Source organism: Hibiscus syriacus, unplaced genomic scaffold (genome assembly GCF_006381635.1).
Source record: "Hibiscus syriacus cultivar Baekdansim isolate YM2019G1 unplaced genomic scaffold, ASM638163v2 tig00110331_pilon, whole genome shotgun sequence".
Lineage (NCBI taxonomy): Eukaryota > Viridiplantae > Streptophyta > Magnoliopsida > Malvales > Malvaceae > Hibiscus > Hibiscus syriacus.
In genome coordinates, this window is record NW_024062687.1 from 851,345 (window position 1) to 873,691 (window position 22,347).

The following is a 22,347-nucleotide window of genomic DNA, read 5'->3' on the forward strand; positions in this document are numbered from 1 at the left end:
TGATTCCCAACGGCTAGAATCAATCCAAGGTGTATATAAACAAGTTATGAAGCCATTGATCAACAAGAATCGAGAGAGAATCAAAGACAAAGCCTTAAACATCAAGTTTGAGCAATTCAATATTCATTTTGCTTTCAAGAACATCATTTTTACTCAATTGTATTCATTCTTGAGTGATCTTTCTTTGTTCTAGAATTGTACAAACATCTTGCCTTGTGAGGTTTTTCTATAAGTTTGTAAAATTTGTAATCTTCTCTTTGGGAGAGAGTGTTCTCAAGAATTTGGGGTATAATTCTTGAGGGAATTGTAAGGTTACTCTTTGTCCTCAAAAGAAAGAACAAATTATTGAATTTTTTGGAAAATCCTTAGTGTGGATAGCTAAGGTAGTGGACGTAGACTTTGGTTGAGAAAGTCGAACCACTCTAAATCATTGTGCAAATATTTTCTATTTTCTGCAAAAGCTTCCACCAAATTTTAATTGCCAATTGACCCCTCTCTTAGCTATTTTGTCAATCGATTAACTCAACAATTGATATCAAAGTCTCACTCATTTGAAGGTTTAACCGCCTCTTGAGTCAATTCGGGAAGATTTATATCGATATTCAAGTCATCAATGGCCTTCACTTCAAACTTCAACTTTGGTCTTGATTCAATGCCCGTCAACAAGCATTCTTTCTTCAATGGAGCAAATTATGCTTATTGGAAGAATAGAATGAGGTACTTCATTCAAGCAAGTGACATGGGAGCATGGAATATCATAGAAGGCGGATACATCATACCTTCCACTCATACAAGATTGTGAAGTGAATGAGAGACAAGAATGTTTCAGCTCAACTCAAAGGCTATCCATATTATTTTTTGTGCTCTTGGAACAGATGAATACGGGAGAGCTTCATCTTGTACAATCGCCAAGGAGATATGGGATAAACTACAAGTCACTCATGAAGGCACAAACGAGGTAAAAGAATCTAAAATTAGTCTTCTAACTCATAGCTGTGAAACTTTCATGATGAAACTGGATGAAGACATCAAAGCTATGATGGATAGATTTTTCGTGATTGACAATGGTCTCAAATCATATGGAGAGATCATTCCAAACGAGAAGCTTGTAAGGAAGTTAGTGTATTCTCTTCCAAAAGCTTGGTAATCAAATAAGACGATGATCATCGAGGCTAAAAACTTAAAATACTTAACCCTCGATGAGCTAGTTGGTTCTCTCCTCACACATGAAATGATGCTTCAAGATGAGGAAGACCTCGAGAAAAAAGATGAGACAAAGAAGGATATGGAGAAGAATAAGAACGTTTAAGTCGCTCTTAAATCCACAAAAGATGAGAGTGATTCTGATGACGATGACGAGGAAATGGTATTATTTGCCAAAAGGTTCAGAAAATTAATGAAGCCCAATAGAGGAAGAAAATTCAAACGTAATGAAGGTTTCAAGAATGAACCAAAAGAGAAAGACCCTATTATTTACTACGAATGCAAAAAGCCTGACATGTCAAATATGATTTCCCACAATTAAAGAAAAATGGTCAATCCAAGAAAAAGCACAAGGCACACTTGGCTACATGGAGCGATGAAGAAGCTTCCGATGAAGAGGAACAAGAAGTAGCAAACTTGTGCTTAATGGCTTTCAGGGAGGATTCTCAGGTAACCTCTAGCTTATTTAATTTCAAAGATTATTCTTTTGATGAGCTGTTAGAGGAATATACTGGTTGGTTTCATATTATGAGAAATTATTTTTAAAATACAAAAATGATATTTTAAAATTGAAAAACGAAAATAATCTCATATCCAAGACCAACATTGATCTTGAAAGTAAGGTTAAAGAATTGCAAATCAAATTAGATGAATTTGAAAAGAAAAATACTGATTTGCATAACCTACTTTCAAGAGTGAATGATGATTATCAAAAGAAAATTGATGATCATAAAGCTTCTTTTAATAAAGTTGGAACAAAACATTTTGAAAAATGAGAGAATTCAAAATCCAACTTTGTTAGAAAAAGTTTTAGAAACTACAATCATAAAGGTCCATAATGAACCTCAAATGGAAAAATCATTAGAAGTATATATGGGTTCCTAAAGAACTCATTACTACTAAATATAAGGATATCCTACACAAATGGATACCTAAGGGGACTATAATTTTATAAACTAATGAATATGGACCCAAAAGAAATTGGGTACCAAAAATCAAAAATTAATCTATGTTTGTAGGGAAAGGAGCATTGCTACAAGGCACGAGAAACAAGTTCAAACTCATGGTACCTTGATAGTGGATGCTCAAGACACATGACCGGAGACAAGAGCCGGTTCATAGATCTTAATGACAAAAATGGAGGAGATGTGACTTTTGGTGATAATTCAAAAGGTCATATTGATGGTATAGGTACAATAGGTAATACCTCTTCCATACAAATTAAAAATGTTTTATATGTGAATGGGTTAAAGTATAATCTATTGAGTATTATTCAATTTTGTGATAAAGGATACAATGTCTTATTGGAAACAAATGGTTGTAAAGTCATTGACATTGCATCTAATCGGATTATGCTTGTTGGTCATAGAATATGAAACTTTTACATGGTGCATCTAGATTCCATTAATACGACAAATTTATGCCTAGTTGCTAAAGATGAACATGATAGTTGGTTATGGCATAGGAGACTAGGACATACAAGCATGAGTGTTTTACAAAGACTAATTCAAGGAGATTTAGTAAAGAGGGTTGCCAAAGCTAAAATTTGGTAAAGATAAAATCTGTGATGCTTGTGCTAAAGGAAAACATCAAAGAGCTTCCTTTATGTCCATTAATGATGTATCAACTAGTAGAGTATTACAATTGATCCGTATTGATCTTTTTGGGCCAATTAAGACTGTTAGCTTGGGTGGAAAACAATATTGTTTTGTATTAGTAGATGACTATTCTAGATATTCTTGGGTTCTATTTTTAAGTACTAAAGATGAAGCATTAGAAAAATTCATCACGTTTTCAAAAGTAATCCAAAACGAAAAAGGTTACTCCATAACTAGTGTTAGGAGTGATCATGGTATTGAATTTGAAAATCTTGGATTTATTGATTGTTGTAATTCTAATGGTATTAACCATAATTTTTCAGCACCTAGAACCCCTCAACAAAATGAAGTTATTGAGAGGAAAAATTGAACTTTAGAAAGAATGGTTAGAACCATTCTTCATGAAAATAATCTGCCAAAATATTTTTGGGATGAAGCCACAAATATCGCTTGTTATATTATAAACCGAGTAATGATTAGGCCAATTTTAAAGAAAACTCCATATGAACTTTTCAAAAATAAAAGCCTAACATTAGTTATTTTCATCCTTTTGGATGTAAATGTTTTGTTTTAAACAACGGTAAAGATAATCTTGGCAAATTTGATGTTAAAAGTGATGAAGGAATTTTTATGGGTTATTCCTTAAGTTCTAAAGCTTATCGGATTTTTAATAAAAGAACTTTAGTTGTAGAAGAGTCTATACATGTTGTTTTTTATGATAATCCCCTTTCGAGGAAGGATTCTTGTGTTGATGATGACGTAAGTATTGTAAAAGCAAATGATGTTAGACATGACGTTGGAGAACCATCATCAAAGGAAGAAACAAAAGATGATGAGACTCACGATGCTCTCGAGAATCCAACCATTGAAGAAAGGAAAGTCTCTTACCCAAGGGAATACAACTATGTCAAGGACGGTGAGATAATAGGTGATCCATCCAAATGGGTAACAACTCGATCTTCTCTTATAAATATATGTAATTATGTTGCATTTATCTCATGCATAGAGCCTAAGAATATTAAAGAAACATTAAATGATGAACATTGGATTATGGCTATGCAAGAAGAGTTAAATCAATTTGAGAGAAGTAAAGTATGGACATTAGTTGAAAGGCCTAGTAATAAATCTACTATTGGTACTAGATGGGTATTTAGGAATAAGCTTGATGAAAGTGGTAATATAGTGAGAAACAAGGCTAGACCTGTTGCTCAAGGCTATACTCAAGAAGAGGGGCATAGACTACGATGAAACATACGCTCCCGTAGGTAGGATGGAAGCAATAAGAATGTTATTAGCATTTGCATGTTTCAAAGAATTTAAATTATATCAAATGGATGTTAAAAGTGCATTTTTAAATGGTTTTATAAAAGAATAAGTGTATGTGGAACAACCTCCTGGTTTTGAAGATTCAAAATTTCCAGATCATGTTTTTAAATTGACAAAAGCACTTTATGGTTTAAAGCAAGCTCCTAGAGCTTGGTATGAAAGATTGTCAAACTTTTTGATAGAAAAATGTTTTTGAAAAGGGAAGGTTGACACTACATTTTTTTAAAAGCGAAAAGGTAAAGATATATTAGTAGTTCAAATTTATGTTGATGATATAATATTTGGTTCTACTAATGATGCTCTTTGCCAAGAATTTTCTAAGCTAATGCAGAGTGAATTTGAGATGAGCATGATGGGGGAGCTCTCATTTTTCTTGGGACTCCAAATGAAGAAAAGAAAAGATGGCATATTTATTAATAAGGCAAAATACGTCAAATATATACTCAGAAAGTTTGGGCTAGAAAGTGAAAAACCCCAAGCCACTCCAATGAGTTCATCTACAAAGCTTGACAAAGATGAAGGAGATAAATGTGTGGATGTTAAATTATATAGGTCAATGATTGGTTCTTTACTTTATCTAACCGCAAGTAGACTGGGCATTATGTTTAGTGTTTGCTTATGTGCTAGATTTCAATCATGCCCTAAGGAATCACATTTACTAGCCGTTAAGAGAATTATTTAGATACCTTAAAGACACTCCTGGTTTAGGACTTTGGTATCCTAGAGTCTCTAGCTTTAGCTTGCATGCTTTCTCTGATGCAGATTATGGAGGATGCAAAATAGATAGGAAAAGCACCTCTGGTACTTGTCAATTCCTAGGAAATATGTTGATTTCTTGGTTTTCAAAGAAACAAAATTGTGTTGTATTATCTACCACTGAAGCATAATACATTTCAGCCGGTAGTTATTGTGCACAAGTTTTATGGATGAAACAACAACTTTTAGATTATGGAATTGAAGTAGGTACCATACCTATCAAGTATGACAATACTAGTGCTATTTGTCTAACTAAAAATCACATCCAACACTCTAGAACTAAGCACATTGAAATTAAACATCATTTTATTAGAGATCATATCGCTAATGAAGATGTAGTTCTAGAATTTGTTGATACTTTGCACCAATTAGCTGATATTTTTACAAAACCTCTAGATAAAGAAAGATTTTGGACACTTAGAAGAGAATTACGTTTAACTGACCTATCTTCACTTAGTGTTTAAAATAATTTTTAGCACTTTTAATTAAGAATGAAAAATGCTTATAAAAATAACAATTTTGATTTCATTCTTTGCTATTAGTTTAGGGAGTTTATGATCTTTAGAGAAAATTAATATTATGTTCAAATAAAATTTAAGGATAGATTTGTTTGATTGAACATTATTAATTTTCGATATATGAGTTGACAATACCACTAGAGCTAATTAATTTAGCATTTTGAGTGTTTAAATACAGATTTTTAACATTTTTGTGCACCAGGTATCGATACCCCCTTGCTAGGTATCGATACCCCCTTACTAGGTATCGATACCCCTTCAACGTGTATCGATACCCTATTTGAATGTGTATCGATACCCCTATAAGGGTATTGATACCCCCTATCAGGTTTAGGCTGTAAATCCCTAAAATAACAACTTTTGCCAAACCCTCATACCTAAAACTCTCACGTCATCGTCTCTCTCTCTATCTCGTTATATTCTCAAATCTTGCTCAAATCCAATGTTTCAAGTCGAAATCTCTTCATTTTTCAACAAATAACCCTGCTAGCAATCATTAAATCGTGCAAACTACAACGAATCTCACTCAAATCCAAAATTTTCAAGGTAACTTTTCTAAAAACTCTATTTTATTGATTTTTGAACTTAGGACTAGTTTTAATTAGTTTTAGGATGAATTAGATATCGGGCAATTGTTAGATTATAGTCTAGAACTATAATCTACAACTAATTTCATCAAAAACACAAGATTTTTCAAAATCTTTTTACATTTTCGAAATAAAAAAAATTATGATCTTTTTTAAATTGTTGCTTTTGATTTAATTATGTTGTTTTCATGAAAACTATACTTATTATGATTTTTCAAACATCGTTTTTCAAATAGTTTTCCAAATTGCCCATTAGGATTAGTTTTAGAGAACCTTGAAATATTGAGGACTCATTTGAGTTTTGGGATTGATAATTGTTGCATACATATGTTTTAAAATTGCAGGTATCTATCCTATTCTGATTTCTTGAACCATGTCTCATTCAGAACGCCTAGGACATCGTCTAGTCGTTCAAACCGACCTCCAAACTCTCCTCCAAATCCACCTCCTATTCAATCATAAAATCCTAACCATGATGACCTCGAAATGACTATACTAAATTCTTGTTTTAACGAACCTGGCCGTCGAGAAAATCTCCACCATAGGTTTGTTTATCTCTACGAGTCTTATAAAATTCAGGAAGAACGTATCCCTTCTCTTCAAGCAATGATAGATATAAACTTTAAATATCTTCCTACCCTAGAAATTTGATAAACATTTTCAACTCGAACCAGTAGTTTACCAACAACTTGTTCGAATTTTCTATTCCAATGAGATTTGTGTCCAAAACGAAGCTCAACCCAAAACAATAGGAATTTGATCCTACCTTCTAGGTCAATTTGTTTATATTGACTCCGACACTATCGTTGACACATTTGGACTAGATAACGTAGGTTTATATAATGAAAAAGAACTAGTAGGTACTCCTTACAAAGCCAAGTGAGTGCGAGTGTGTTAGATCACCACGATCGTTTTCTTTATCTGATCATCTCTTGGTGGTTTATACCATCCGGAGGAAAATACTCCACTCTTAGAGCTTTAGACCTATGGTGGATACATTGTATCCAGAAAAATAAGAAAATAAACCTACCACAAATTATCTTTGTTGAACTCGTTAAAACCGTAAACCTTGTCCCTAATAAAAAAACTTGTTAAAACTCTAGTTTATGGTTGTCTTCTGAGTAACTTGTTTATCAAATCCAAGCTTAAGGTACGGCTTGATGTAGCCATCCCTCTTAAAAACGAAATCAACTTGACATCTTTAAAGAAATGGGATGGAAAAAGGAAAAGGACCAATGTGTTCGATCCATTGAGAAAACACCGGGAGCTAGCTCTTCATAAGCTCCTCCGGCACCGGCAGTTGATGATGATCCAGAACTTCAAGATATCGACGATCTCGTACCCGAGAATGAACTGGCACAGCAGGAGAGTCAAATGCCTCCATACTTCTGATCGTTTATGGAGACTCTTGACATGAGGTTTGCCTCCATCGAGTCACATCTAACTGCTAACAACGAAGCGATGAATCATCGTTTTGATGCTATGGAAGAGAAGGTAGACGCGCTTACACGTGATGTGGCCAATATATGGGCACATTTATCTCCTCCTGCTCCACCGATGGACGATTAGACCGTTTCTTGCTTTGTTTTCTTAGGTTAAGATAGAACTTATTGTTAAATCACTTTGATGTTTTTGGATTTGTTTCATATGGATATTTGGATGATTGAAAAAAAAATTATTTGATTTTGGTTGTTTGAATGATTTGAATTTAATGTTTATATTGGTTTATATTAATTTGTGCATCATTTAGAATATGACCAATTATCATTGCACATTATCTATGGATATTGATTTATGTAACTAATGGCTAATCTTTCTCTTGATTATGATCTTAGCAACTTAAGCTTTATCTAAATATCAATTGGCTAAAATTTCAACCTCTTGTTTAAAATCGGTTTTTAGAGTTTTTTATTTAACAAAAAGGGAGAGAATAGAGTAAGGGGAATAATTTTTCAAAATTGTTTTAAAAAATGATTTTTCAAAGAAAATCTTAAAATTACTAAAATGTTTTGTTATATCAAAAAGGGGGAGATTGTTGAAAACATTTTGATGTTTTGATATAACAAATTAAGTGTTAATGAATTTTAAGATTTTATATTTTAAATTATATATTCGATTAAATTATTCAAATATCAAAATATTACTCCAAGTTTTTCAAATGTCAATTTCAATCCTTACTTAAGTGTAAAATTGTGTTTCAATCTTAAAATATTTTTGAAACAATATTTTTTACAAAGTATTTCGAGCCTTAATCGAGCTAAAAATAAGTTTTAAATAGGGAGGTACCGATACCCCTCATAGGGTGTACCGATACCCCTATGCCAATTTTGGCTCTGAGAAAAACATAATGCCCAATGGGTACCGATACCCCCTTAAAGGTACCGATACCCCTAGTCATTTAACGGACGAAATATTTGAATTTTACACTGCAGGTATCGATACCCATTGAAGGTGTACCGATACCCCACGCTCCTAGCAGCCTTTTTCAAGAGGGTTTTCACACTATAACGGCTCTAACATCACCCAAATGTTTTCCAATGGCTAGAATCAATCCAAGGTGTATATAAACAAGTTCTGAAGCCATTGATCAACAAGAATTGAGAGAGAATCAAAGAGAAAGCCTTAAACATCAAGTTTGAGCAATTCAAGCCTATTTTTCATTCAATATTCATTTTGCTTTCAAGAACACCATTTGTACTCAATTGTATTCATTCTTTAGTGTTCTTTCTTTGTTCTAGAATTGTGCAAACATCTTGCCTTGTGAGGTTTTTCTGTAAGTTTGCGAAATTTGTAATCTTCTCTTTGGGAGAGAGTGTTCTCAAGAATTTGGGGATATAATTCTTGAGGGAATTATAAGGTTACTCTTTGTCCTCAAAAGAAATAACAAATTAGTGAATTTTTTGGAAAATCCTTAGTGTGGATAGCTAAAGCAGTGGACGTAAACTTTGGTTGAGAAAGTCGAACCACTCTAAATCGATATGCAAATATTTTCTATTTTCTGCAAAAGCTTCCACCAAAATTTTAATTGCCAATTCACTCCCCTCTTGGCTATTTCGTCAATCGATTAACTCAACAACTTGTTATATGTTTATTATTAGATCTCTAAAATTTGTTATCTTACATTTTGGTCCTTATGGTATGATATGATTTTATTTTATTTATTTAATTACTTATATCTGTGTGATAATTATTTTTGGTCTTTTGCTTTTATTGTGTTTATATTTTTAACATTCTAGTTTAAACTTTCAATGTCTAGCATGATTAATAAAATTTGAATTAATTGACTTAAGTTTTTTATTTAGACGAATCAAATTATATTAATATTGAGTTCTTGAGAGAAATTATTATATTCTTTTCATTTTAGTTTGAAAGAGAAATATTCGTCCGAAAGTATTTTAGGGATTATTTATCTTCGATTGGAAAAATTAGAATATTTTATATTCTCCTTAGAATTTCCCGTTAAATAAAAATTGAATGGTTGAATCTGGAATAAATTTATATTTGAATTCTTAGATTCTCACTATTAGAGACAATTTATAATCGATAGGGTGCCAATTTTGGGTGTTGTAGGGGTGTTTATTCTTCCCCACACGTAATCGATCCCAGAACCCCTTTTATTACAAAAAGAATAAATCTTTTGTTACACGTAGATTAATGAATCTTTTTAAAATGATAATTTCTTAAAAACTCTTTTAAAAAAAATTTAGGTATTTAACCTACCTAACCCTAAAGGTCGATGACAACTCCAAAACATTTCAAAACCTTTTCAAAAGAAAACCCCAAGTCCTACTAAGTTTTCCCTTCTAGGGCAAAAAATGGTGTCGACAAGTTTCTTAGTTTTTACATAATATTTAAACAATGATAAGCATTCCATAATATCTAACCATTATCAACAATAGGTTGTATTGTATGTTGATATACAAGAACTGAAGTAAGCTTGGGGTCATTGTTTGTTGATTTAAGGATTTGACTGCTTAATTTTACGTTGAAACCACTCCAATTTCTCTTCTACTTTATATACAAATCAATTCCTGAATTTAACAACACCTACAAAGGTTGCCCATATTCTGTGGATTTTGGTTTGTAGTAGGTTTCCATTGGAGAAGCATTTCTTGAAACCATCACCCTTGCCTTGAGTGCAGAGACCTCTCTCGCGGATCGCCTGCAAAGCGCTCTTTATCACCGTCCTTGCCTCTCCACACCTTTAACGTTCACAAAATTTTAAGAAAACAATGAGAGTTTAAAGGCGATTGTTAGGCATTCAAAATGTTGGACTTTTAGCTACTAGAGTCAGAGAAGACTCTTAGTCAAATATGCTAAGCAGATTCTTGAGCTCGAGGGCAATTTTAATAGCTACATGATTTGGAATCCTTGTAACACTTAACATTCTGCTAAGCAAGAATATGAATAAAACATAATAGTGATCACCCAACCAGACTTTCATCTTCACAAAGTCGTATTTGGAGGAAGCGTTGTGAGGACTGGATTCTACTTGGGGAAAAGATAGACTGATAGTCTTGCCATCGTTGTCTTCGACATTGGAATTGTGGTTAGGTCTTGATCACTCCGCAACTCCCTTACCATTGAAGTTGTTCATCTTCCTCTCTTTTTCTCCCATTCTCTCCTTTTTCTTTTAGATTTCAATGATAATTTATACCTACAATTTCAATACCCTTCCCTTGACTTAAATTTCACGCTGTTGGCTAACGTCGTCTCCATCTCTGCAACGCTAATAAAAGAAAGGAAAAAGGGAGGAAATTGTAAAAGTGATAAGATTGAGTCAAAAGGTCAGCTCTTGTCCAACTTCCTCCGTAGCCAAATAGTGTTATTTAGTTTAATGTCAAATAGTGTCGAATAAGTTAGTTTAATGTGCCACATTAGCTTTCTATTACTGAGTTACTTTTGAAACTTCAGTGAGAAAAACTAAAACTCGCTCAAATATCAATAGCATTAGAGACTAATTTGTTATTTTTGAAGTTTAAGTGAAAAAACAAAAACTTACTCAAATATTAATGATAATTTATGTAGTTTACCCTAATCCAATTATACTCGGAAAAAAGAAGACAATATCCAAATGATAATATTAAATTTATAGAGACGGAAGAGTTGGTGGTGGACGAAACCTGTTTAAACTTCACTTGGCTTAAAGCTTAAAACAAATAGGCACCGATGAAAAGAAAAATAGAAACGAAGCAACCAAAGTGAGTGATGCCAATTTATTGCTTAACCCTACAAATAACAACCGTCTATTAATTCAACTACATCAAAGTATTGACAACGATTTCAAGCAACATGAAACATAACTAAGATGAGAAAATTGCACAGCACCATCCATAATTCATATATTGTCCAAACTATTAACTATACCTATTCCCATACTTTGGACATGTCATACAGCACACACATAGCACTTGGTTCAAATTGCATTCAGCAAATTTAAGTGCCTGGTTATATCCTCAGCCCATAATGCCTGGAATAAGAATTATACTTACTCGATCAAACGACCCACACTCGGTAATCATGTCATCATTAGCTCAGTCTTCTAGTAGTAGGGCATATACCGCATTGGCCTCCTGAATCGAGGAACCTTCCTGCAATGAGTTCTTTAAGTAAAAAAAAAGAAAATAGGATCTAATTTGTGAACCGGATGAAGAGAATCTAAGCACAAGAAGAAGCACACCCATACCCATAAGGAGAATAAAAATAAGGTGGTACATAGGGCCTCCTCGCCCGGTAACCCATAGAATTGAATCGCCTTGGACGGTACTGCTTCATCCCTGGAACATTAGTCCTTTTTGGCAAAACCTGATTATCACATGGGATACCCAAATATATATTTTAGAAAGGCTTCATTAGTAGCTAAAGAAACCACAAAACCTTTATTGAAAAGGCCACCAGGCTCCATTTTTAAGAAACAGAAAACCAAGCTTCATACTATTAAAGAAAACATAATACCTTCAACTGTCGGCCATGTAATTCAGTTTCATTCAGCACAAGAGCCTCTTGAACAGCTTCTGCTTCCAGGAACTCTACGTAAGCAAATCCTTTTGGTTGACCATACTTGTCTGCCAGAATTGTAACTCTATTTACAGTGCCACAAGATTGGAAATGCTGCTGCACTTCTTCAGGTGTGCATGCATAATCAACCTGCAGAATAAAATTCAACTGAAGGTATTCAAAGAGAAACAATAGTCCGGCAGCAGTACCAAAGAAAAGCTACCATTATTGCTTGGTTATCATGATATTTTCACCTTAAACCTTCTGCAGCTGCAGAGAATGAGAACATGATATGTTCCTTTGGGGGTTGGGGGGAGGTTAAGCCTTAAGAGACATGACTTTTTTTCTGATAGCAAAGACCAACTAAACAAGCTGTTTACATGGTTGCTTCAAGGTCTAGGCAATGTCATATACAATTATCAAAGTCGATCAATCTTCTGGCACTCAAAATTCTCTTTCTCAGCAATGCCACCAATCAACTCCTATTACAAAAATCTAATTTGCGAGGTCTAATGAACACCACAATGCAAACAAATTTGGCACTTTCCAACTGCTGTTCAACAAATTTCCCGTGAAATATCAGGAGAGCAACAGCAACTCGAATATTTCCTATCTTTTCATGTAGACTATAATTCTATACATAATATACAGTACCTACAACATATGCTAATTTTCTCACATCTAACCCTGTATTTATCCACAACATACAATTTTGTATCAATATTCACTAAACTTGAAACAGTAAAAACATCAAAACAGTTGAGCACTTCAAAATAAAAAGGGTAACTTCAAATGAGAGATGTTTAAGGAAACATGGTAATGAGGAAAAGTAGAGTTTGATCAAGACCTTAAATTGGGATATAACAACAAAAATACTAAGAAGAGAACCCACAGATTGATGGAAACAAGGCATATGTATCAAAAAATAAATGACCGGGAGGGAATTTTCTTTAATTAGAATACAATTTCTAGTGACTATGATCCCCCAGCCAAAGAAAAAAAATTCAAAAGCAAATTCTTAAAGGATATCCAGGAAGAGAATTCATGTATCCTATACTTAAAAGGAGTGTTTTAATAGGATGCATTTTCTCAAAAGTAGGAAAAATTCACAGAAACAACTAAAAAGGAGAGAAATAAGAACAATGTTATTTACACAAATGGACAGCGAGAGAATAAGGCTACAAAGAAGCAAAAAATGCCTCTCACCGCATCAGCCAAATGACCACAAATTTCTGAGGTTCATACTCCAATGACCACCAGCAACGATGTTCTTGCATCTTAGAGAGCATAGGTTGACTTGGCTTAGTTCTTCAAAAGAAGCAAACGAATCGCTTGCAAGAAGTTGAAGCATGTTAAGTAACATGCTACCTCCACCCATCTACTCCAAACAAGCCCAGTTGCACTTTTCAGGGATTGGTATTATAATACTTTTATCTCCCTGATTTTTCTAATATAAATTTTCTACGTGCATCATATTAAACTAATCAAAATTTCCATCATATAGATTTTTCTCTCTTTTTTTTCATATGTATTTTTCTTTCAAACCTTTCTTTTTTTTTTCTCTCTTTCTCTTTTCTCTCTACTTTTTACCCATTCAGCATGTTCTCTTTTTGGACATTCATGTTCTTCCATCACTTTTCTTTTTCTTCTTTTCCTCCATGAAATATTTGAGGAATTTGCCCCCTCGTTTTCTCACTTCTTCCCTCTTATTCCCTTTTTTGAAATTTAGCATACAGATATCATTTCTACTATCTTTATGTACAATATCATGTAAAGGCAAAATAGCTTTTGGCCAATACTTGAAAGTTTAAAACATAGTAACTATTCCAGCGGAAACACAAAGGCAAGTCGAGGAAAATTAACAACCCTGCAATCATAGTAAGGTGTTAAGGTCAAACCATGATTCTATGCGGAGAGTTACCCACATCGAATCCAAAGTCACCAGATATTTATAGATGTTAAAATGTTAACCCACGTGCTAAAATGATCCATAAATCAGAAAACAAACCATATAGAAAACCCATCCTCTTTTCTCTCCTTAAGAAATATCCAAGCAGATATCAATGCAAGAAGGTTCACCATATAGATGTTCTAGATACAAGGACAACTTTTTATGAGTCTAAAGGTAAACGAAGAAAGACAATATTTATCTCACATTGCCAACAAAAACAGAACGTGAATCTGCTTCTTCTTTGTTTGCCTGATTAGCTGGCGCACTAGCAGGATCTGTGATAAACAGTGATATTTATTTTAGAACAATTGCTTATGTTGAGACAAATAGTGGTTAAAAAATCAGATCAGCACCTTAGAAATATAGATAGAATTAACAAAAATCCAGGCTATAACTCCCTGTAAGAATTCTCCAGTAAACCAGATCAGCACCTTAGAAATATAGATAGAATTAACAAAAATCCAGGCTATAACTCCCTGTAAGAATTCTCCAGTAAACTCTATAAACTACTAATACAGTAGATTCACTTTTATAAAAAATAAACTAATATTCGAAATCCACTTACAAATTAAGTTTGGAGTTTCAGAGTAGATAGGTTTATCAAATTAAATAATAAAAATCCAGACAACCAAAAACTTAAGCCCGAACATCATAATTGTAGACTAAATTTCAGATCAAATAAACATCGCCAAATATAAACACGACAAAGGGGGAAAATGCTGAAAAACCTTGAACAGCACCCATTTCCTTCTCGACCTTGGCCTGCATTTCACGGAGAGCCGCCGCTTCATCTTCCATCTCCTTCAATCGTTTCTTCATTTCATCTAACTCCTACAACAATCAAACAACTATAGTATCAATAAAGGAGTCTTCAGTTGGGGTTTTTAATTTGTTTACAAAATAATTACCTTTACAGCGTCTTCATCGGCGGCGGACATGTCGACGTCGCCGTTGTGAGGGTTTAATTCGCCCTCCATCTCTCCATCGTCGGGGATTTCACCTCCGTATACCTCATGCTCCTCTTCATCCATTTTTTTTAATCCCTCTCCTGTGAGTTCGTTGATTCTTCTAGGAGTCTCCCAAGTCTAAGAATACGTTCTCCACTGGATAACTTCGATTTGCTCATGCTTTCATAGCCGTCCGATGAGGGAAGATCAAAGGTGACCCTTCTCCCCAGGGTTATTAATGCTTGTAATTTGCAAAAGAGTTATTAGGGCTTTCCGTGGTATTTAAACGACGTCGCTTCCTGCCTGAGATTTCTTGGGTTGGGCCTCTTTCAATCCAAATGGACTTTCTAGTTAACGTTCTCTTCGATCATACGAGTGTCGATCAAATTTTAATATTTTTAATAATTTTAAATACATATATATAATATTAAAAAACTCAGTGTGTTAAAGTTTTATAAAATAAATCAATCTGAAAATAAACAAAGTAGTTAAAACTATTAACAACCATTTGGACAATATTCCTTAAATAAGGTTAGGTTTGAATCCTGAGATTGGATTAAATTAGTTGAGAGAATAATCTCACATTGAGTCTATATAATATCTAATCTGGATTAATCAATTAATAAATTGAATATAAGTGGTTATAATAAAAAGGATCAGTTAAAACTAGTAGAGCGGAAAGACAATACAAACAGTATATGCAGTCATCCACCTCTCTCAATGCAAGCAAACAATACAATACAACACAATGATGTATGTCTACAACAGTATCTAAATACAGTGTTGAAGTAAAATATTCAAGCGTATCCCCTAAGTGGACTGATACTATTTACTTATCTCCGTTAAAAGAATTGTTTTATGAGCAGCTATTGATTCCTTCTTTTCTTATGCTATATTGAACACTGTTACAACTTAAGTGCATATGCTACAGGGTTGCTCTTGGGGGTAATGCTGGTATGATATTACCAAACGTCAAACCTTTGATCACATCCAACGCTGACTGGAAGAGTTGCATGGCCATGCTGACAAGAACATTATTATTCTTTTTATTTGGAATTCCAAAAGTGACCTTAAATAGCAGCGGGAAGTTCAATCAGAGGATGCCACAGAATTTGCTCAAAAGGAAGGGACTATTTTTCATGGAGACCTCGGCTATTGCAGCAAAAAAAAAAACGTTGAGACCGCGTTCTTAATTGTGCTTACCAAGACCAAGAAGAAACTAGTTGCCGGTGAGAATCATGGGAACGACAATTCTACATCACCAGCAGGAAAGATCATTGTTACATGTCCAATAGGGAATATATGTTTGTAAGGGATGAGGATTTACATTGATATATAGTTCTGCTTGCAAGGGCAGCTGCTAATTGCATGTTTTGGGATGGGGATTTATATGAAACCAAAATTCTGTAGTTGAGTTGTTGCTTGCTTCAATGCAGTTACATATTTTATCCATTTATCTTGTATTTTAGCTTCACTTCAGTTCTCAGCCTTTGTTTTCATATAACATCAAGAATCCCCTATACTAACATCATTATGAGTTAAAACAGGCAAATGACCTATCAAAATGGCAACTTAGGTAACATTATACATATGGTGAGTTGGTGACAATAAGTCCGGCACTTCAATGTTTGATGCTCCTGATATCATGTATTTTCTTTACTTCAACATTGTGTTCCACCAGTGAGGTTTCATTTTCACCGCTCATGTTTCATTTTTCACATGCTCATCGTGGTTTTCAGGTGCCAATGTTCCATTATTTTCAGTCTCCGTGCGTACCGAAAGCTTTCCAGCAACTCCTGGCAGTCAATTGATGTAAGTTGTAACCATCGCACTAAAGCTTGCCTTAGCCTTCCAGCTACCAGTGGCTATCGTCGATGCAACCACTTAGATATGGTTCGAAAAAGATTAGCTTGCAGATAATAAAAAGGTTAGTAGGGTAATCATGGAAACTAATCACTACAACAAAAGTGTTCTGTAGCGGCGTTTTTAGGGTAAACGCCACAAAATTTAAGCATGTAGTGGCGTTTACAATTCAAACGCCACAAAATGATACTTTAGCGGCGTTTTTTCAACAAACGCCACAATATAGTGGTAATTTAGAGACGTTTATAGCTCCAACACCGGAATAGAGTTGTTTATAGTGGCATTTTTTCAACAAACGCCGCAATATAGTAGTAATTTAGCGGCGCTTTTATACAAATGCCACAACAGGATTGTTTATAGTGGCGTTTGTCCAACAAACGATGCTATAAAAAAAGTAATTTAGCGGCGTTTATCAAACAAACATCGTAATAGGGTTGTTTATAGTGGTGTTTGTGCAAAAAATGCCGCAATAGAGTAATAATTTACAAATGCCAAAATATGTTAGTTTATAGTGGCGTTTTTATAAAAACGCCGCAAAAACATAGACTGCAGTGGCGTTTGTTTAAAAAAACACCGCCAAAGGGTCAATATATGCTCCACCCTTTTATCCTGCTCGATCCTGAAAGTCATTTCAACGCTGCTTCCCTAAAAGGGATTTCTCTGGTACAACAACAACCCTAACACGATTCTAGGCGACGTCACCTTCTGTCTGATCGGCCCTCTCACCGGCAAACAGTTATCTCACGATTCCACGGTTTGATCCCTTCTCTGACAACTGAACTTTTTCATTTATTTTTTGTTGGTATTCTGAAAATGGGGAAAACCTATAAAGCTAACGTAATAGAGAAAAATAATAGCTTTCGAATAAGAAAATAATATCTATACATATTGTTTTACTAGTTTACTGTTGGTTTTTTGCTTTCGAATAGAAAAATAATAGCTTTCGAATAGAAAAATAATAGCTTTTCAAAATGTGAACAAATGGTTGTGGTACAAAGAGCAGGTGTTGCATTCAGTAAGACAAATTATCATCGGAATGTCCACGTGGCATCTTTGCTCTGATAATGGATCAAATTATCGTTGGGAGGCTATCAGTCCGAACTTGCCCTCGAAACTCGATGATGACCCGAAAAGCCCTCCTATTGTAAAATACCCTTCCATGGTCGATCTCCTAATTGAAGGTAATAATTAATCGTTGAAAGTTTATGCCGCTATATTTTTATTTTGTACTCTCAAATTTCATAGATCGCACGCATGTAGGATGCTCAAAGCTTATTGAGAACGATGATAGAGGAGTGGATAAATACCCGATGTTTAGAACCGAAATTGCTAACTCTGTGGCGTTGAAAGAATCTTCAATTGCAAAAGCAATATATATCCTCAATGAAGACGACGTTGCCTCTACTGATACTCCAAGTAAAAGTTTCTATCTTCTATTTAATTTTTTTAATGTTTGATTCAGTTCCAAAGCCACCTCCAATCAAGTTTCATACTGTAGGTGGAAGGTCGTTATCTGTTTCAAGTGAAGCACTACAGCGCACAATGAGTCTTCTTGGTGAACCTGATGTAGGGGATTTATTTGGTGAAATGGATAAGAGTTTCTCCATATAGAGTTTACACGGAGGAAAAACTTAACGATGCGCCGTCAAACAAGAAAAACAGCTTTCTTACGTCCTTTCCCCATGAAGGAGCAATGAAGAATAAATTATAGTGAACAATATGGTGAAGACTGTTTGTGCATAACTTGAATGTTTCTAAATTTTAATGTATTATGTTGTTAAGTATTTTTATGCATAACTTTTGTCTTAATTAAAATGCATGGTTGTTGGTAATTAGATAAAACTACATTATAGTAATTTTAGTTTATGTAGAGCATAAATGAAATATTTAAAATCAAGTCATATAAAATAAAGGTAATTAGCGGCTTTTATATCAAAAAATGTCGCTATATACCTGACTTTTGCGGCGTTTATATAAAAAACGCCGCAATAGGTTTACTATATAGTGATATTTTATCAAGAAACGTCGTAAAATATTTGTACTTTAGCGGCGTTTTAATACAAACGCCGCAATAGGTGTTATCTATAGTGGCTTTTGGATAACAAATGTCGCAAAAATATTTATATTTTAGCGTCGTTTTTGTACAAACGCCGCAATAAGTGTAATCTATAGAGGCATTTGTTAAGTAAAAAGCCGTGATAGAGTTACACTATAGATACATTTTTCTACAAACACCGCAATAGACTTGAACAATAATGACTTTTTTTTTAAGTAAACGACGCGATATATCACAACTATAAAAAAAACGCCGCAAACTTAGATAAAAGTCCCAAATTTTAGGCCCCCTCTTCATTTTGCTTCTCACTGGCGAACCCTAACAGCCCCAAATGTTCTGTCGAGAGAATTGAGCACTTTCGAGTGATCAAAAAAGTAAGTCATCTTTCGAGTTATACTTTCGAGTGATCAATGGCCATAAGCCCATAACCGACCACTTTGGCAGCAGTTATCTTCCAAAGACGTTTTTCGTTTTCATTTCCCTGCTCGACACCTTGCTTCCCTCGTTGCGCTCAGTTCAACTTGAAAGCCCATCGGTTCAAGCTCAGCTCCTCTACGATTGAACCCTAGGTAATACTGATACCATTTTGCCTAATCGAGTTTTACACTGTTAAATTCCAGTAAATTAGGTTTGTGCATTTGCCAAATGGTAAGGCTGAGGTTCTTACACACTGGTTCTCATCAATTAACCAGTAAACCTTTTACTAAAAGCCTTTAAACAATTCATATTTTCCATGGTTCCTACTATCGCGATTTCAGTCCAATTTATAGGTCATTTCTGCTTAATTATTCCCCTCCCCAGTTAACTTATTTGTTGCAGATCGGTCGATTTTTTCTCCTGGAACTCCAGTGCCTCGGGAGGACGTATGGCCAGCAAGACAAAACAATTCAAACTCTGGTCTTTTTGACATATCGAGTGGCTCACCAGCAAAGCAACCAGACATCCCGGTTAGGCGAGGTAGTGGTGCTCAGCCTACTTTTGGGAATTCTGCTGCTAACCCTTCAATGACATTTGAGGAACCTGATAATATATCCTATAAAGCGGCCTCAGCTCTCTCGTAACCGCAACAACCATTTTACTTAATCAAAAAAAAGAAACAAGAAAAAAAGGACGTAGGTATGCTCAATTTACTTGGTATTGCTCGTTTGCTGAATTTAGGGCTAGATTTTCCATATCATAGACTCCAAAGTCATGGGCTAAATTAGTCATATTGGAGACCAATAACAAAAGAATGACTTAAAACAACAGAAAATTGCTTGTCGGTATCACAAATTGAACGAATTGCATTGTTTTCTTCCCCTTTCATTTCTTTACCTTCATGCATGATAACTTTGTGTGGATGAAAGTTGCTGTCGATATGAACATAGAAGCAGAATTTGCTGGAAATATAATGATTGAAGTAAACTTCTCCTTTTATGAAATTAACTTTTTGTTTGCAACCAAAAGAGGGGTAACTAATGCACATCTATAAATGTTTCTTTGGGAGCATGAACAAAAAAGAAAAAGAAAAATGAACATTAGTATCCCATTGTCATTTCCAAATACTCTTTTTTCTAGAATAGTCAATTCCAGTCCTTCATTGAGCTTGTAAGATGGAGTAGTCTCCCAAATGAAATGTGGTCATTATTGATTGCAACTTCATATGAGGTCTATTTCAAGCAATTTGTAGTGTTTTGATGAATGCCAAGATCTTTTCTATTTCAGGATTTGTAATGAAATGTGTGGATAGTTTAATGATAGTTTTATTGAACTGTGAATGGAACAATGTTCTTCCTTTTATCAAACATACAGCTAGAAACTAACTGGGACATTGAGATATCATTGATCACCATTCGACATGTCTTGGGATGAGTGGGTAATGCTATTAAATTCCAGTAAATTAGGTTTGTGCATTTGCCTAATGGTAAGGATGAGGTTCTTACACACTGGTTCTCCATGCATAAGCTTTCTTTGACTAACATTGTAAGCTAGATTATGAATATGTTTCAAATCTCTTTATGGCCCGAAGAAAGTTTCTAGAATCTATTTCAAGCAATTTGTAGTGTTTTGATGAATGCCAAGATCTTTTCTATTTCAGGATTTGTAATGAAATGTGTGGATAGTTTAATGATAGTTTTATTGAACTGTGAATGGAACAATGTTCTTCCTTTTATCAAACATACAGCTAGAAACTAACTGGGACATTGAGATATCATTGATCACCATTCGACATGTCTTGGGATGAGTTGGGTACATGCTATTAAATTCCAGTAAATTAGGTTTGTGCATTTGCCTAATGGTAAGGCTGAGGTTCTTACACACTGGTTCTACCATGCATAAGCTTTCTTTGACTAACATTGGTAAGCTAGATTATGAATATGTTTCAAATCTCTTTATGGCCCGAAGAAAGTTTCTAGAAAGTGCAATTACTCCTTATTTGCCATGAAGAAAGGAAAGAAAATTGTGATCATGCTGAATACAGAGGCATGGCAGTGGTATCAGTAGAACTAGTATCGGTAGAACTAAGCTTGCTTTTTTTCTTCCTGCCATTTATTTGATTAAATTAGATGTTTGCAGAAGGGTTTTATTAGTAAATTTGCTTTGGTTTTACACTGTTTGCTATCGGTTGTTGGTTTGAATCAATTTGGGGTCCCTTTATTTACGATGAAAACCCAGCTGCTTGGACTGCTAGGTTATGTTTTTTTTAGGAATGAAGATCACTGTTTCTTGTTTATAATGTGTTGAACTTGAACTATTGATTTTATTAATCAAGAACTTGCAATAATGGTAGGTGATTGTATCTTGCAGTGATTATTACATCTGTAAGTTCTATTTTCATCCTGTGTGATACTTTTGAGTTCCATTTTCCCTTTATATGTACTTTTCATTATCATTTTTGTTTGTCTTTCTCATATCTTTTACCATCGCCAACCCATTTAGCTTAATAAAAATAGTTTCATTTTCAGCTTTGGTTGCATCTGTTCGACGTGGACATTCAAAACCAGTTGAAACTACCTGCACCTTTCCTCCAACAAGATCAGGTTCCTCAGCTTATTAAAAATAGTTTCATTTTCTATGAATTCTTTAATTGATTGAAATTGTAGTTATCATCACAACGGTAATGAACTTGGTCACGAACAAATTGTGAAATATGAGTTTGTTTAGATTTAAATGCTGGAGGTTTAAGATATGTGAAAGTGATTAGTTTTATACTAAATCTTATAGTTTAATGCTTATGTTTAGGTTATAACTTCTGTATAATATTAGCATTTAACATTTGATATTGAAACTACATAAATACGAAATGGATAAGAGTTGGATGGATTTCTCAAGGGTAAGCGTCGAATATCGAAATGGAGTCGAAAATTTTCTAAATTTAGTTTTTCTGAATGCAAGCCAAGAGAATATGATTCTTTGCCCTTGTAAGAATCGTGTTAACATTAATTGGCACATTCGTGAAGTTGTGTACGAGCATCTAGTTGTTTTTGGATTTGTTCGGGGTATAGAAAATGGATATTTCATGGAGAGTTTATATTAGGATCATCTTCTTCCACGAGTTATTCGAA

The 22,347-nt window shown here is 34.3% G+C and overlaps 1 protein-coding gene and 1 long non-coding RNA gene across 4 annotated transcripts; one reads left to right on the forward strand and one right to left on the reverse strand.

Annotated features, from left to right (window-relative positions):
* Positions 1-11,211: 11,211 nt before the first annotated feature.
* On the reverse strand, positions 11,212-15,086 carry LOC120119105 (polyadenylate-binding protein 2-like). 3 transcript variants are annotated; one of them, XM_039138989.1, is made up of 6 exons: positions 14,845-15,086; positions 14,665-14,767; positions 14,141-14,211; positions 11,944-12,135; positions 11,669-11,793; positions 11,212-11,595 (listed from the first exon to the last, which is right to left on the reverse strand). In XM_039138989.1, exons 1-6 carry the CDS (start codon positions 14,965-14,967, stop codon positions 11,523-11,525), a joined length of 687 nt encoding a protein of 228 aa, XP_038994920.1. In that variant the 5' UTR covers positions 14,968-15,086; the 3' UTR covers positions 11,212-11,522. The 3 variants fall into 3 exon arrangements, with proteins under 3 accessions (XP_038994920.1, XP_038994922.1, XP_038994921.1); XM_039138991.1 differs by having other exon boundaries at positions 11,212-11,579; positions 11,675-11,793; positions 14,845-15,084; XM_039138990.1 differs by having other exon boundaries at positions 11,212-11,579; positions 14,845-15,082.
* A 3,997-nt stretch (positions 15,087-19,083) lies between these two features.
* LOC120119146 lies at positions 19,084-22,137 on the forward strand. The gene is made up of 3 exons (XR_005515814.1): positions 19,084-19,371; positions 19,622-19,918; positions 21,748-22,137. It is a non-coding gene; the product is annotated as an uncharacterized LOC120119146 (long non-coding RNA).
* Positions 22,138-22,347: the final 210 nt, after the last annotated feature.